The 16,469-nt window shown below is 36.2% G+C and overlaps 1 protein-coding gene across 1 annotated transcript in view; it reads left to right on the forward strand.

Annotated features, from left to right (window-relative positions):
• The window catches only part of LOC132018629 (cysteine-rich secretory protein 2-like), a 20,984-nt gene extending 18,675 nt beyond the window's left edge, over positions 1-2,309 (forward strand). The window contains exon 6 of the mRNA XM_059401551.1: positions 2,189-2,309. Coding sequence (XP_059257534.1) covers positions 2,189-2,309 — 121 coding nt within the window. The remainder of the gene's footprint in view (positions 1-2,188) is intronic.
• Positions 2,310-16,469: the final 14,160 nt, after the last annotated feature.

Genomic DNA, 16,469 nt, shown 5'->3' on the forward strand with positions numbered 1-16,469 from the left:
CCGGGGGGAGGGGCTGGCTCCCGGCGCTTTGGATTCACTTCTCCGCCGGTCCTACCTTTCAGAAAGTGGTTGTTTTTCTGTTTCCAGAATTGCTGTTCTTCTTCTCTTCGATCTGCCGATGGATTTTCAGGTGTTTTCAATCTTTAGATAAGCTATCTAGCTGATCTCCGGCTAGCTGAAGTAGTCTCAGCCAGCTACTTCTCCGCCATCTTGACTCCTCCCTCCACTGCACATTTTTAATGACAAAATCAAATCCGTATATAGTGGTACATATATACAGAGACCACAAAAATACTGTTGCAAAAAGGGAGAAAATAAATTTTGCATACATAATTTCTAAAGTTGCAATGAATACAGGTAAAAATAGATCAGCTTTTTTTTTTATATATAATTTTTTATTTTTTATAAACATATATTTTTATTCCCAGGGGTACAGGTCTGTGAATCACCGGGTTTACACACTTCACAGCACTCACCAAAGCACATACCCTCCCCAATGTCCATAATCCCACCTCCTTCTCCCAAACCCCCTCCCCCCAGCAACCCTCAGTTTGTTTTGTGGGATTAAGAGTCACTTATGATTTGTCTCCCTCCCAATCCCATTTTCTTTCATTTATTCTTCTCGTACCCACTTAAGCCCCCAAAGGGGCACGTGTACCCGAATGTTTATAGCAGCAATGTCCACAATAGCCAAACTATGGAAAGAACCTAGATGTCCATCAACAGATGAATGGATCAAGAAGATGTGGTATATATACACAATGGAATACTATGCAGCCATCAAAAGAAATGAAATATTGCCATTTGCGACAACATGGATGGAACTAGAGCGTATCATGCATGGCTCAGCTTTTTATAGCTGGGATACTTGTATTAAAATTATTGTGAATAATAGAATCGAATGAAGCTCATTCACTGAGATTTTTAACTTTCAAATGCATTCAACTTTAGTTATCATTCTTACTGACTGAATTATATAGCTATTATTCAGAATATTATTTAGAATATAAATCAGCTAAAGAAGGAAAAAAAATTATATATTAATAGCTCTGCTGAATGCTATTTGGGAATAAGCTTATAATTTATCCTATTATCAATATTTTAAACAAAAGAGTGACAGGGTTGTAACCATGTTTTATAAAGAGCTTTCTAGCAATAGTATAGAAAAACAATTAGATGGAAGTCAGCTAGAAAACTGTTTGACTATGGGTTTAAAAAAAAAATCTCTCTACCACATTACTGACAAAATAATGAAGAGAATTGGATGGGGTTGGAATATAAGGAATAGAATAGCCAATGTTTGTTACCTGTGCTGATTGAGTGCTGTAGGGAGAAGTACTCCTTAGGGAAATATGGAAGTAGGGAAGTAGGGAAGAAGTAGGGAAGAAGGACGTCCAACTGATCCAGTTTGTGGTCTAAATTACTGAGTAGTTAGAGAGCCATTTCTCTGATATTGTTGGTGGGGATGTGGAGAGATGGGGGTGAAGGGGTTTACAGGAAGAACATACCCAAGAATTGTCAGTCATACAGGTAGTATGATGAGTTTAGTTTGAGATTTGTTGAGTTTGTGGCCTCTGGGGAGGATCCAGAAAGAAATACCAGAAGGAAAGGGGACATGTTATCATTGTTTTGCATCTTTATCTTCCCATTGAAATTCCTTTCTCCAGGAAGCAAACATTGGAGTCTAAACCAGTGCTGTTCAATAGTATGAAATAAAGAAAAAGTCCTGTATCAGCATGTGTCTTACAAGTAAACTAGTCACATGTGGCCTTTGAATATTGAAATGTGGCTAGTAAGATTAAGGAACTAAATTTTTTACTTTATCTAATATAGAATAATTTAAATTTAAATATCTATATCGAACTAGTGGTTCTGATATTAGACACTGAAGGTGTAGAGAGATTTATTTATATTTATTTAACTTTATTGGCTAAAGAAGAAAAATAGGTCAATTTATTTTGGAAACATATCACCAAGTTCAAAATAAAAAGTGATAGTTTAATCAGTGAGCTCAACTCATGCTCACAAGATATTTCTCACAAGAAACGGAAAGCCCATCATTGTGTAAGTGATATTGACTTGATTTGTCCAAACTTTATGGTCTCATGCACTTTTGAATGTACAGCATTATTTTGTTGCTATTGAGGAAAATGATAATGAACTCATTTATTTTTGTCACAGCCAACAGTTGCGAGTTTGAAGATCTCCTTAGTAACTGTGATTCCTTGAAGAAAACAGCTGGTTGTGGACATGAATTGCTTAAGGAAAAGTGCAAGGCAACTTGCCTATGTGAAAACAAAATTTACTGAGACGCCCAGTGTGCATTGCACAGGACTAAGTGAAGAGAGCTGCAACATTTTATTGAAACATACCACAGGAGAAATTGTAGGCATGTTAGTTACAAATATGGTTCCACTCAGTAATTCATCTTTTTTTCCTTTCTATAGAAATCTCTTTTCATGCAGATATTTATACAAGCAGCATAGTCTATAAGGACAACTTTGGACTTTGATAGAAATTTGGTACTTTAAACTTAACAAATTGAATTAAGTTGACAATTTTGTAAACTGTATAACCATAGACCTTAGGTCACTAGAACATTGGATTAAAATGGAGAAGTACATGTTTCCTTAAACAACATGCAAAAAAAAAAAAAAAAAAGAAAGAAAGAAAGAAAAGAAAAAAGACTGAAACATCATTGTTATTCCTGTGAAATGACTTTTTACTTGAATAAAGAATAAATTCAAAGATTGACACCTACCTTTGTCTCATGGCCTCCTCTTTAAACAAAAGTAATTATCTTTTAGAGTAAAAAAATTATGTAAGCAACCACATGAGAGATTCTTGTGTAATATTTTCTAGTATTTATAATTTACCCCAGCTAGATTCAGCCCATATAAATAATAATATAGTACAAAATTTCCAAAATATTTTCCTATAAAATTAAATTTTAACAAAAATAGGAATCAACTCAGTTCTTATTTTTTGATATTTTAATCTCCTCATAGATTTGGTTGATATATTAAAAGAGTGCATATATACATAGCATACATACATAGCCTTCTATAAAAAATAATGATATTTCAGAGAGATTTATCATTTATAAATTTTTGCATACATTCTCATTTAAGACTAATTTCAACAGGGTGAAGTAGGCCCATTTTATAGGTGAGAAAATACACATCTAAAAAAGATGGAGGTGTTGAAAGTAGTTAAGAAATGTCTGGCCAGGGTTGGGAGAAGGGGGGTGGGGTTATGGACATTGGGGAGGGTATGTGCTATGGTGAGTGCTGTGAAGTGTGTAAACCTGGTGATTCACAGACCTGTACCCCGGGGGATAAAAATATATGATTATAAAAAAAAATTTTAAAAATGTCTGGCCAGACAGATGGAGCGCAAGCATTAACTACTGATGCCTCCAAGATGAGAGTATATGTATCATCCTATACTTATTGAAGAGATTGAATTCACAATTTTAAAGCTTCCCAAAGGGAAATTTCCCGGTCCAGATGATTTCAGTGAAGCCTTACACCAAACATTTAAAGAACTAATACTAAGTTTACACAATCTCATCTAGAAAATTATATAGGAGGAAATGCTCCTCAATTTATTCTTTGACACCAGTATTATCCTACTCCTAAAACCAAAGACAGTGCAAGAGGAAAAAAAAAAAAGTGCGAATCTATACCTGTCATGAGCATGAATGAAAATATTCCAAATAAAATTTAATAAATTAATCCAGCAATATAGTAAAAGGATAATATACCCTAACCAACTGGGATTTTCCCTATGGATGCAGGTTTGAGCTAACACTTAAAATCAAACTGTGTTCTACTATATAAGCAAACTAGTTTACTTCAGTAGATAAAAAGAACAAGCACTTGACAAAATCTAATATCCAATCCTGATAAAACTCTCATCAAATCAAAAAGAGAAGGGAAATTTCTCAACTTGATAAACAGAAGCTAAAAAAAAAAAAATGTACACCTAACACTGTAATGGTAAAAGACTTGATTTTTTTCCCCTCTAAGATCAGAAAAAAATGGAGGAGGCTAAGATGTCTACCCTCATCACCAAGCATTGTACTAGATCTGGCTTGTCAATCAGATAAGACAGAAGGCATCTAATTAGAAAAGAAGGAGTAAAACTATCCTTATGCACAGAAGAAATGACACACAAAATCACCAGTCTGGAAATACAGTTGACCCTTGAACAACACGGAGGGTTTAAGGGGACTGACACCTGCACAATTGAAAATCAGTGTATAACTTTTGGCTCCCCCAAAGCTTAACTATCAATAGCCTACTATTGATCAGAAGCCTTACTGATAACATAAGTAGTGAATTAATATATTTTGCATATATATATATATATATAAATTGGATTGGATATTAGATTTATATATATATAAATAAATGCAAAATATGTGTGTGTATATATATGTGTGTGTGTGTGTGTGTGTGTGTACTGTGTTCTTACAATAGAGCAAGCTAGAGAAAAACCTTTGTTAAGAAAATCATTTTTGTATAGTACTGTGCTGTGCAACCCTGCAAATGTATTTATCAAAAAATATGTTGTGGGTGGAGGAGCAAGGTGGTGGAGGATTAGGAGATCTAAATATCATTATGTCCTAGGAGTACAGTTAGATAGTTATCAAACCATTTCAAACAACTACAAACTCAACAGGAGATCAAAGAGAAGAAGAGCAGCAATTCTAGGAACAGAAAAGCAACCACTTTCTGGAAGATAGGATGTACAGAGACGTGAATCCAAGGCAATATACTGGAAGATAGACCATAGGAAGAGGGCTCAGGTCCTGGCAGTGGTAGAGCAGTGGAGCACAAAATTGAAAATTTAGAATTCTGCTCCACTGAGGGATGTCACTCCAAAGGCTAAGCAGGGGGTGGAGACCTCAAGGGGACAGTGTAGTCTCAATACCCGCACAGTCATAAAAAGACCAAGGATGCCTGAGTGCAGCAGAGCTCTCAGGTATCAAAGCAGGGAAGCCAGCAGCAGAGATGGAGCTGAAGAGTGGGCTCTCAGCTTGGGGTTACTTTAAACTGTGATCCAAGACACAGTCGGGCCACTTCTCTTCAAGCAGAAACCCCACAAGTGACAGACTGGGGAGACTGCCCCCCTTCCTCCTATGGAAGGAATGGCATGGGAGTGCGCTACAGGAATCTGCTGGGTTTGGAGACCAAATGGGGCCATGTGCCAGAGATAGAAATGCTTGATGACAGGCTGGGTGAGCAGGGAGCTTACCAGAGACCAGAGAGATGGGAGTGATTGGCTGCTTTTCTCTGAGGACACACTGGAGAGTGGGGCCCCGAGCTCTAGGCTCCCCTGGGCTGGAGATTGGGAGGCCACCATTTTCATTCTCCTCCTCCAAAGCTGTATGGAAAATGTTCAGAGAACAAAATCTCCCAAGAGGGAACCCGAGCAGAGCAGATTACTGAGCCTGATCCCAGCAAAGGCGGTGAATTCTGCCTCAGGCAAAGACATTTTAGAATCACGGCAACAGTTCCCTCAGCCAGAAAATCAGCAAGAACATCCAGCCAAGAACAAGTTCACCAATCAATGAGAACTGCAAAACTTCAGAGCTATGGGAATACACCACATAGAATTCAGGGCTTCTTTCTCATGATTCTTTAGTCTTTCAAAGTTAAATTTTTTAAATTTTACTTTTTTCTTATTCTATTTTTTATTTTCCCCTCAATCCCATTTTAGCGTTTTTTAACTATTTTATCAATACCTTTTTAAAGACCTTTTTTCATTTTCATTGTTATACTCATATGTTATCCCTTCATTGTATTTAATCTTATTTTTTGTTTACATATAGATTTTTCTTTCTTTAAAATTTAGGATACAATTTCTTCTAACAAATCAAAGTATATCTTAAATCTAGCATGGCTTTGTTCTAGTCTCCAGTCTGATCACATTCTTTCTTTTTTTTTTATTCTTTTCTTTTTCAACAAACTACTTAGCAATTCCTTTTTTAGAATCTTTTTAAATTTTCATCTTTAAAGTCATATTCCATCCCTTCATCATGTTTACCCTTATTTTTGTATATTTGTATTTTTGTATATTTTATTTGTATATATATATGTACATATATATAGTGTGCACATGTATATGTTTGTGTACACACACACACACACATATATGGTTTTCTTTAAATTTTTGGAAGATTTGGGAGATCTTCTAACAAATCAAAATACACCCAAAATCAAGTGACCAAGTGTGTGGCCCTGTTTGATTCATCAGTCTAAAATATATATATAATTTTTTCTATTATTTTTTTTCTTTTTTCTTCCCCTAGTTTTGGCTATTTTCTGATTTGGTTAGTGTACAACTTTCTGGGGTCGTTGTTACCATTTTGGTATTTTGTTCTCTCATTCATCTACTCTTATCTGGATAAGAGGAAAAAGCAGAAAAACTCACCTCAAAAGAAAACAAGAGGCAGAACTGATCTAATCAATATGGACATTAGTAAAATGTCAGAACTAGAGCTCAGAATGAGGATTATCAAGGTGCCAGCTGGGCTTCACAAAAAGCATGGAAGATACTAGAGAATCCCTTTCTGGAGAAATGAAAGAATTAAAATCTAACTAAGTTGAAATAAAAAAAAAAAACTCTTAATGAGGTGCAATTAAAAAAAAAAAAAAGAGAGACTCTTACTACTAGGATAAATGAGACAGAAGAGAGAATTAGTGATATAGAAGACCAAATGATGGAGAATAAAGAAACTGAGAAAAAGAGAGATAAACAATTACTGGACCACGAAGGGAGAATTCAAGAGATGAGTGATACCATGAGAAAAAACAATATGGATCAGAAAAATTAACCAGGAAATTAAAGAATCATTTTAAAAATTCATGGGAACAAATGAAAATGAAAACATAACTGTTCAAAATACTTGGGACACAGCAAAAGCGGTTCAGAGAGGAAAGTATGTAGCAATACAAGACTTTCTCAAGAAACAAGAAAGGTCTCAAGTGCACAACCTAACCCTACATCTAAAGGAGCTGGGCAAAGAACAGCATAGAGAACCTAAACCCAACAGGAGAAGAGAAACAAATATTAAGATCAGAGCAGAAATTAATGAAATAGAAACCAAAAGAACCGTAGAACAAATCAACGAAAGTAGAAGATGGTTCTTTGAAAGAATTAAGATTGATAAACCCCTGGCCAGATTTATCAAAATCATCAGAGAAAGGACCCAAATTGATAAAATAATGAATGAAAGAGGAGAGACCACAACCAACACCAAAGAAATACAAACAATTATAAGAACCCATTATGAACAACTATAGGCCAGCAAATTTGACAATCTGGAAGAAATGGATGCATTCCTAGAGACATATAAACTACCACAACTGAACCAGGAAGAAATAGAAAATCTGAACAGACCCATAATTAGTTAGGAGTCATCAAAAATCTCCCAACAAACAAGAGGCCAGGGCCAGACGGCTTCCCGGGGAAATTCTATCAAACATTTAAAGAGGAACTAATTCTTATTCTCCTGAAACTGTTCCATAAAATAGAAATGGAAAGAAAACTTCCAAACTCTTTTTATGAGACCAGCATTACCTTGATCCAAAACCAGACAAAGACCCCATCAAAAAGGAGAGCTACAGAGCAATATCCTTGATAAATATGGCTGCAAAAATTCTCACCAAAATCCTAGCCAATAGGATCCAACAGTACATTAAAAGGATTATTCAGCACGACCAAGTGGGATTTATTCCTGGGCTGCAAGGTTGGTATAACATCCGCAAATCAAATCAATGTGAGATAATACATTAATAAAAGAAAGAACAAAACCATATGATACTCTCAATAGATGTTGAAATAGCATTTGACAAAGTACAGCATCCTTTCTTGATCAAAACTCTTCACAGTGTAGTGAAGAGGGTACATACCTCAATATCATCAAAGCGATCTATGAAAAACCCACAGTGAATATCATTCTCAATGAGGAAAAACTGAGAGTTTTTCCCTAAAGGTCAGGAACACAGCAGTGCTGTCCACTATTACCACTGCTATTGAACATAGTACTAGAAGTCCTAGCTTCAGCAATCAGACAACAAAAAGAAAAGTCATCCAAATTGACAAAGAAGTCAAACTCTCACTCTTTGCAGATGTTATGTTACTTTATGTGGAAAACCCAAAAGACTCCACTCCAAAACTTCTAGAACTCATACAGGAATTCAATAAAGTGTCAGGATATAAGATCAATGCACATAAATCAGTTGCATTTCTATACAACAACAGCAAGAAAAAGAAATTAAGGAGTTGATCCCATTTACAATTGCAATCAAAACCATAGATACCTAATAAACTTCACCGAAGAGGCAAAGAATCTGTGCTCAGAAAACTATAAAGTACTCATGAAAGAAATTGAGGAAGGCACAAAGAAATGGAAAAACATTCCATGCTAATGGATTAGAAAAACAAATATTGTGAAAATGTCTATGCTACCTAAAGCAATCTACACATTTAATGCAAACCCTATCAAAATGCCATCATTTTTTTAAATAAATGGAATAAATAATCCTAAAATATATATGGTACCAGAAAGACCCAGAATAGCCAAAAGAATGTTGAAAAAAAAAAAAGAAAGAAGGAAGGAAAAGAAAAAAGAACAAAGTTGGTCACATCACAATTGCAGACTTCAAGTTCTATTACAATACTATAATCAACAAGGCAGTATCATACTGGCACAAAAACAGACACACAGATCAATGGAACAAAATAGAAATCCCAGAAATGGACCCTCAACTCTATGGTCAACTAAGCTTCAACAAAGCAAGAAAGAATGTCCAAAGGAGAAAAGACAATAACTTCAACAAATGGTGTTGGGAAAATTGGACAGCCACATGCAGGAGAATGAAACTGGACCATTTCCTTACACCACACACAAAAATAAACTCTTACTGGATGAAAGACCTCAATGTGAGATAGGAATCCATCAAAATCCTTGAGAACACAGGCAGCAACCTCTTCAACCTTAGCTGCAGCAACTTCTTCCTAGAAACATTGCCAAAGGCAAAGGAAGCAAGGGCAAAAATGAAGTATTGGGACTTCATCAAGATCAAAAGCATTTGCACAGTAAAGCAAACAGTCAACAAAACCAAAAGACAACTGACAGAATGGGAGAAGATATCGGCAAATGACATAAGAGATAAAGGGCTAGTATCCAGAATCTATAAAGAACTTATCAAACTCAACACCCAAAAAACAAATTACCTAGCTGATAAACGAGCAGAAGACATAAACAGACATTTCTGCAAAGAAGACATCCAAATGGCCAACAGACACATGAAAAAGTGTTCAACATCATTCGGCATCAGGGAAATGCAAATCAAAACCACAGCAAGACACCACCTCACACCAGTCAGAATGATTAAAATTAACAAGTCAGGAAATGACAGATGTTGATGAGGATGCAGAAAAAAAGGGAACCCTCCTACACTGTTGGTGGGAATACAAGATGGTGCAGCCACTCTGGAAAACAGGAAGTTCCTCAAAAAGTTGAAAATAAAGCTACCCTATGACCCAGCAATTGTACTACTGGGTATTTACCCTAAAGGCGCACATGCAGCTGAATGTTTATAGAAGCAATGTCCACAATAGCCAAACTATGGAAAGAACCTAGATGTCCTTCAACAGATAAATGGATTTAAAAAATGTGGTCTATATATACAATGGAATACTATGAAGTCATCAAAAAACGAAATCTTGCCATTTGCAATGATGTGGATAGAACTAGAAGGTATTATGGTGAGTGAAATAAATCAATCAGAGAAAGAAAATTATCATATGATCTCTCTGATATGAGGAATTTGAGAGGTAGGGCAGGGGGGTCATGGGTAATAGGGATAGAAGAAATGAGACAAGATAGGACTAGGGAGAGAGACAAATCATAAGACACTCTTAATCTCAGGAAACAAACTGAGGGTTGCTGGGGGCATGGGGTAGGGATAGGGTGGCTGGGTGATGGACATTGGGGAGGGTATGTGCTATGGTGAGTGCTGTGAACTGTGTGAGACTGAGGACTAACAGACCTGTACCCCTGAAGCAAATAATATATTATATGTTAATTAAAAAGTCCATGTATAAGTGGATTCACAAAAGCTGAAACCTGTATTTTTTGTCAGTTGTATATGGAAAGCTTATTTTTGACAGTGCTGGAGAGGCAATTCAAAGGAGAAAAAATAGTCTTATCAGCAAATGGTAGTGGAAAAATTGATGTCCATATATTAACAAAAAAAAAAAAAAAAAAAGAAGTTTGAGCCAGACTTTTGCAGTGTATACAAGAAGTAATTCTCCATTTTATCACATACCCAAATAAAGAAATTATAAAATGTTTAGAGGATGTAAGAGAATCTGCAGACTTATTAAAAAGTTATACACCTATCTCATGATCCAGGCTTTCCATTTCCAAATGCCCATGAGAAAAGAAAACATTTATCTCTTCAAGACTTACACCTCAGCATCCATAGAAGACTTATGTGTAATACTAAAACAGAGGGGCGCCTGGGTGGCTCAGTGGGTTAAAGCCTCTGCCTTCAGCTCAGGCCATGATCCCAGGGTTCTGGGATCGAGCCCTGCATCGGGCTCTCTGCTCTGAAAAGAGCCTGCTTCCTCCTCTCTCTTTCTCTGCCTGACTCTCTCCCTATTTGTGATCTCTGTCTGTCAAATAAATAAATAAAATCTTTAAAAAAAATTAGCTAAAACTTAGAAACAATCCAAGTGCTCATCCACATGTAACTGGATAAACCAACAGCATTGATCTCAAAGTTATTAGACTGAGTGAAAGAAGACATAGAGGTGTACTCACTGTGAGATTCTATTCATATAAATTTGAAAAATGCAAACTAATCTATAAAGACAAAGAGATCAGACTTCAGCTTCCTCTTTTATAAAATCAGTGTAATCGTGTGTGTGTGTATGTGTGTGTGTGTGTGTGTGTGTGTATAATATGAGGATATTTAGTAAAAAAAATAATAATGAGATAAGCACTTAAAATCTCATAGCGGTGATTGCAGGGTGATGTCAGCAAAATAGAAGCATAAGAATTTCTAGCACTTATTTTCCACCTAAAAACATCACTCACAAAAATAGCCACGGATTCTAGGTGAGGGATCCAGCAACTTGGTAAAACACAGAAATAAAAAAAGTCAAGCAGAGAAAGACAAGTATCATATGATCTCCCTGATATGAGGAAGTGGTGATGCAACATGGGGGCTTAAGTGGGTAGGAGAAGAATCAATGAAACAAGATGGGATTGGGAGGGAGACAAACCATAAGTGACTCTTAATCTTACAAAACAAACTGAGGGTTGCTGGGGGGAGGGAGGTTGAGAGAAGGAGGGGTGGGGTTATGGACATTGGGGAGGGTATGTGCTTTGGTGAGTGCTGATTCACAGACCTGTACCCCTGGGGATAAAAATATATGTTTATAAAAAATAATAAATAAATAAACAAACAAACAAACAAACAAACAAAGCACAGTAGATTCACACTCAATCTCCTTCACCTCCCCTAGTCCTAGGCAGCCCAGCATGGACCACGAGGAAAGTAGAACGAAGTGACTACCTGATGTCACCACAGATTTCAGAGTTGGCCCACCTCAGCACCAGGCAACCTCCTGAGCACTAGGGAGCTCCTTAGGGACTCTTGCAAACACAGCCCCCAGCTCACCACAGTGTTGCTGGCTCCAGAGGCCAGCTAGGGGCTGGGTTTGCAAAGCTCAAGGCTGCTTCCTCGGCTCCAGTTTCCCAAGAGGGACCCATGTACCAAGTCTGCCGATCCTGCCTGACTTCTGTTGGCTTTCACAGCTCCAGGCAGCTGCTATGGCCTGGCATGCTCCTTTGACCACAGGCAGCTCCTGGGGCACCAATCTTTCAGCAAGCTCCCATGAATTTAGGCTTCCAGCTTATCCCAACAGCAGCTTCTCCTGAGGTCTGGACACCTCCTTTGGTACCAGGTTCCCTGCCATCCTGGCTAACCCCAGCTCCAAGCCTTGTCTTCAAGGAGTTCACATTCTAATGGGATCTTGCCCCTCTTGTGCACTTCACAATTGTATTCCCAGCACCTGACAGAGTGTTTCACACATAGGTGACCCTCAAAAAATATTTGTGTCATAAATGAATTATATCAAAGAACAGGCCAACAAGGAAACTATGTATTATACACTATAAGTGTCATAGAGAAATCAAGCAGGAACATGTAATGGAAAAAAGAGAAAGGGGGGCTTTTTATATATCATTCTGTCTTTGCAGGCTTAAGAAGCAGTGTAGGTTTCATAATTTCGTTTATGGGATGAATATACTTCATGTACACTCCAGCTACCTGTATTGTTGTCCTACCACATACTAAAACAGATAACAGAGAATGAGGGGGAGAGATAAATGTTATTAAAGATAATTTATTAAATTTAATAATTATTATTACTAAATAAAGATAAATTAATTTTTGTTGGAATTAATAGGCTATGTAGACATATAATGAAAATATTGGAAGTACAAACATTAATTAAATATACAAAATATGTAAATATGTAAAATGCTTTACCTGATTTTGCAAAATTATTTAAGTGAAAAAATTCCAAAGGCATGAATCTGAACCCATTGAGTTTAATTTAAAAAAAAAAAACAAAAAACTGTTAAACTGATGGTTACAGGGCAGGGAGAGGGATGGGTAAAGTAGGTGATGGGGATGAAGGAGGGCATTTATCCTGATGTACCCTGGGTGATTTATGAAGCATTGAATCACTGTATTGTACACCTGAAATTAACAACACTCTATGTTAACTAACTAGGATTAAAATTTAAAAAGTTGTTCAAAAATGTTAAAAATTGGGCATGTGGGTGGCTCAGGGGTTAAGCCTCTGTCTTCAGCTCAGGTCATGATCCCAGGGTCCTGAGATCAAGCCCCGCATGGGGCTCTCTGATCAGCAGGGAGCCTGCTTCCCCCTCTCTCTCTGCCTGCTTCCCTGCCTACTTGTGATTTCTCTCTCTGTCAAATAAATAAAATCTTTTAAAAAAAAATAAAGAAATTAAAATTTTTTTAAAATCCATTAAATAAATAAGCGTTTTAAAAGAGATAAATTAGCTAGTTATATAGAAACTAGACTGGAAATGCATAACTAATAAATACTAGTCTCTAGGGGTACCTGAGTGGCTCAGTCATTTAAGTGTCTGTGTTTGGCTCCGGTCATGATCTCAGAGTCCCAGATGGAGACCCTTGTCTGGCTCCCTGATCCACAGGGAGTCCGCTTCTCCCTCTGCCCCTCACCTATCTCTTGCTCTCTCACACACAAGCTTTCTTTTCTTTCAAATAAATGAATAAAAATCTTTAAAAAATTCTATGCTCTATAAATATGAGGCCATACAATCAACATTTAAAATAGCAACATATCAGGTCTGTAAAAACAAGTTAGATTTCTTATTTTCAACTAAATTAGATTTGTGGTTTCAAAAGACAGTGAAAAAGAACAAACCATTGTATATTCTACTGGAAATTCCCAGGTCAAAAGTTAATTTTAATTTTATTTGTAGTTAAATATTTAGAGAACACTGAGAACAAAAATAGATGCCTGCAAAATTAAAAAGCAAATATATACATTACACACTTAAATAAGCAAAATTACATACATGGATCCACAAAATATGCACAAGTTGCTGAAAATGCATCACATTGATGCCTCCAGTATTGTAATGTAAAAACAAACAGAAAAAGACAGACAATATTACCTCTGGCAGAAAACTACATAGGCAAAAAAAATATTAGCAGAACCACAAAGATTCATGGTTTTCAGGTTTTATTGCATATACATTATTCAATACATTTATTGAACATATTCAATATTTTATGCATTATATTTTCATTAAATATAAGTTTTAGACTTATAGTCAGTACTGATAATTGCATTTATAAATGAGATAAATGCTTTTATTGCTATTTTCACTTTGAAAGCAGGGAGAGGCTAGCAAATTAAAATTATGTAGATTCTAAAATTATGTAGATTCAGAATGGAGAAAGAAAAAAAGTAGGAAATGGGTGCCTAGGTGGCTCAGTTGGTTGAGCATCTGACTCTTGATTCCAGCTCAGGTCATGATCTCTGGGTGATGAGGGAGAATGCTGCCTTGGGCTCCACAGAGCGTCTGCTTGAGATTCTCTCCCTCTGTCCATCCCTTTAAATGAAAGAAAGAAAGAAAGAAAGAAAGAAAGGAAGGAAGAAGAAAGAAATAAGTTAGGATATTAGATCAACAACAACAAAAATCTGTAAGTTCCATAAAACAAAGGTATAAAAATATTTAATGAAACCACAAATTATGAATAAAATAAAAACTCCAAAGGCTTTTCTACCTGAAAATTTAAAAATCCTCCACTAAACAGATCTTGGGTGACAGGGAGCATATAAATATAAATTATGGAATTTCTATAAACAAGTGGTAATAAAAATGTTATCTATTTACATTTGTGGGTTATACTTAGCACAGTGATAAGAAACATTTTGACCAAAAATTTAAAATAATTAATTCCCCAATTCAAAATACTGAAAGTATATGTGCATTCCCCCTTTAATCCGGAATCCTTCTAGGATGTATCCTTAAATCACTTCTAGGAATTTCATGTTGTTTTTCAACAATATAAAAATAGATGTATGCATATACTGAGGTCTTAGGACTCCAGATCTGTGAGAAGCTGAAGAGGAGTAGGAAAAGAGCCATACTTTCCGGGAGGTGACACGATTGGTAAGACATGAGAAAATCCCTAGAGGTCTAGGGCCACCCAGTAGTAATTGGGTATAAAGTTTAGGCTTTATGGCTCTTCCAATAGCAGGGTGAAGGGAACACTACCTTTATCAGTCACACATACGCATGCTTAGGCATACATGAAAACAGTCAAAGGGAACTGTCTGAAAATAAAAACTCCTAGGATTGGGAAATAGGGCTATAAATGCACTCTTGTTTTGCATATAGTGTTTTAAAATGTCATGAGTTATTATTTTAATGTGAGATGGTTTTTCTCTTGTTTTTGATTAAGTGAAATAATGGATGCAAGCTATTTAGAAGTAAGAGATACCAGGATGCTTAAGTTCTAAATTCCTTCTTGGTTTCTCTTTAGAGCTACCAAAGTTAATTAGAAAACATACTATGTTTCAAATACTGCGCTGTGTTTTTTTGTGTACATTTTTGCATTTTATCCACACAAAAGTCCTTTGTCTGCACTTCACAGAAGAGGAAACAGGGATAGGAGGGTTAAGTACCTTTTCCAGATATAATCAGTTGGCAAAGGTCAGAGCATGGACTCAACCCAGATAGAGCCTGACAAAAGCCTGATGCTTTTAAGCACTGCACAATGCTGCTTCCTATTCTGTTAGAATTAACTGACAGTTTAGATTAAAAATGTATTCACGGTGAGTATTTATTTGAAAAGAAAAATTTCCGTTCTATAAAGTTCTGAGATTGCTTGTTCTCTACTCATGAAGGTTTTGTTTTGTTTTTGACAAGGTGACATTTAAGACTTGCAGTTCCATGGTAATCAGGCACAGGATACCTTCCCATAACTTCAAAAAATTGCATAGTGACTCAATCCTACTGACTTGCCCTGTTATTATCTTAAAGACCTATTCTGTAATTATAAAAAATGTGACAAGAGATAGACTAAATGTGGCATAGATGGGTGAGGAGATGAGGGAGTCCTCTGGAGTCCTGGTTATGTAACTATAAACATATGTAAAGGTTAAGTTGGCTATGTACCCTTAAGATTATTACCATATTGTAGGTAAGTTATGCCTCAATGTAAACAGATGCAGAAAAGAAGGAAGGATAAAGAAATAGAAACAAAGAAGAGAAGAATAAAGGAAGGGAGAAAAAAGGGAAGTCAAGAGGAGAGGAAAAAGAATAGATTATCATGACACGACATGGAGACACAGGTTTGGGCAGAAAGTCAGGTACTGCGTTTGAGGCGGATCACAGGTAGAAGTATGGAGTGGTAGTGGAGTCTGGAACTTAGTCTAATATGGAAATAAGAATTGGGGGATCATCGTCACTGTGTATACGGCATTTAAAGTCACAATACTACATAGATTCCTAGGGAGTAAGGAAAGTAATGTGCTAAATCCCAGAATATTCTGAAGTTTGTGAAAATAAGATGTAAAGGTCCACCAGAAGTGTCAAAAACAGAAGAATGAGAAAGGATTAAAGAACATAATAAAGAGTATAGTGTAAATGAATGCCACGAAATCAGAGTACTGTATAACTCTGTTATTTTTTCTATCAAGTGATAAATCTTTATAACTCCCTGCAATTATCTGAAGGAGGAAAAGAATAATTTAATCCATGAGGGGAAAGTAACAAATCATCTAATGCTTGGGGGATATTGAAAAGCTTTTCCAAGTGACTATAGTACCACTCTAAGTTAGCCTTGAAAAATGATGAAGGAGATGAATATAAG

The sequence above is a fragment of the Mustela nigripes genome, chromosome 5, assembly GCF_022355385.1.
Source record: "Mustela nigripes isolate SB6536 chromosome 5, MUSNIG.SB6536, whole genome shotgun sequence".
NCBI classification, from domain to species: domain Eukaryota; kingdom Metazoa; phylum Chordata; class Mammalia; order Carnivora; family Mustelidae; genus Mustela; species Mustela nigripes.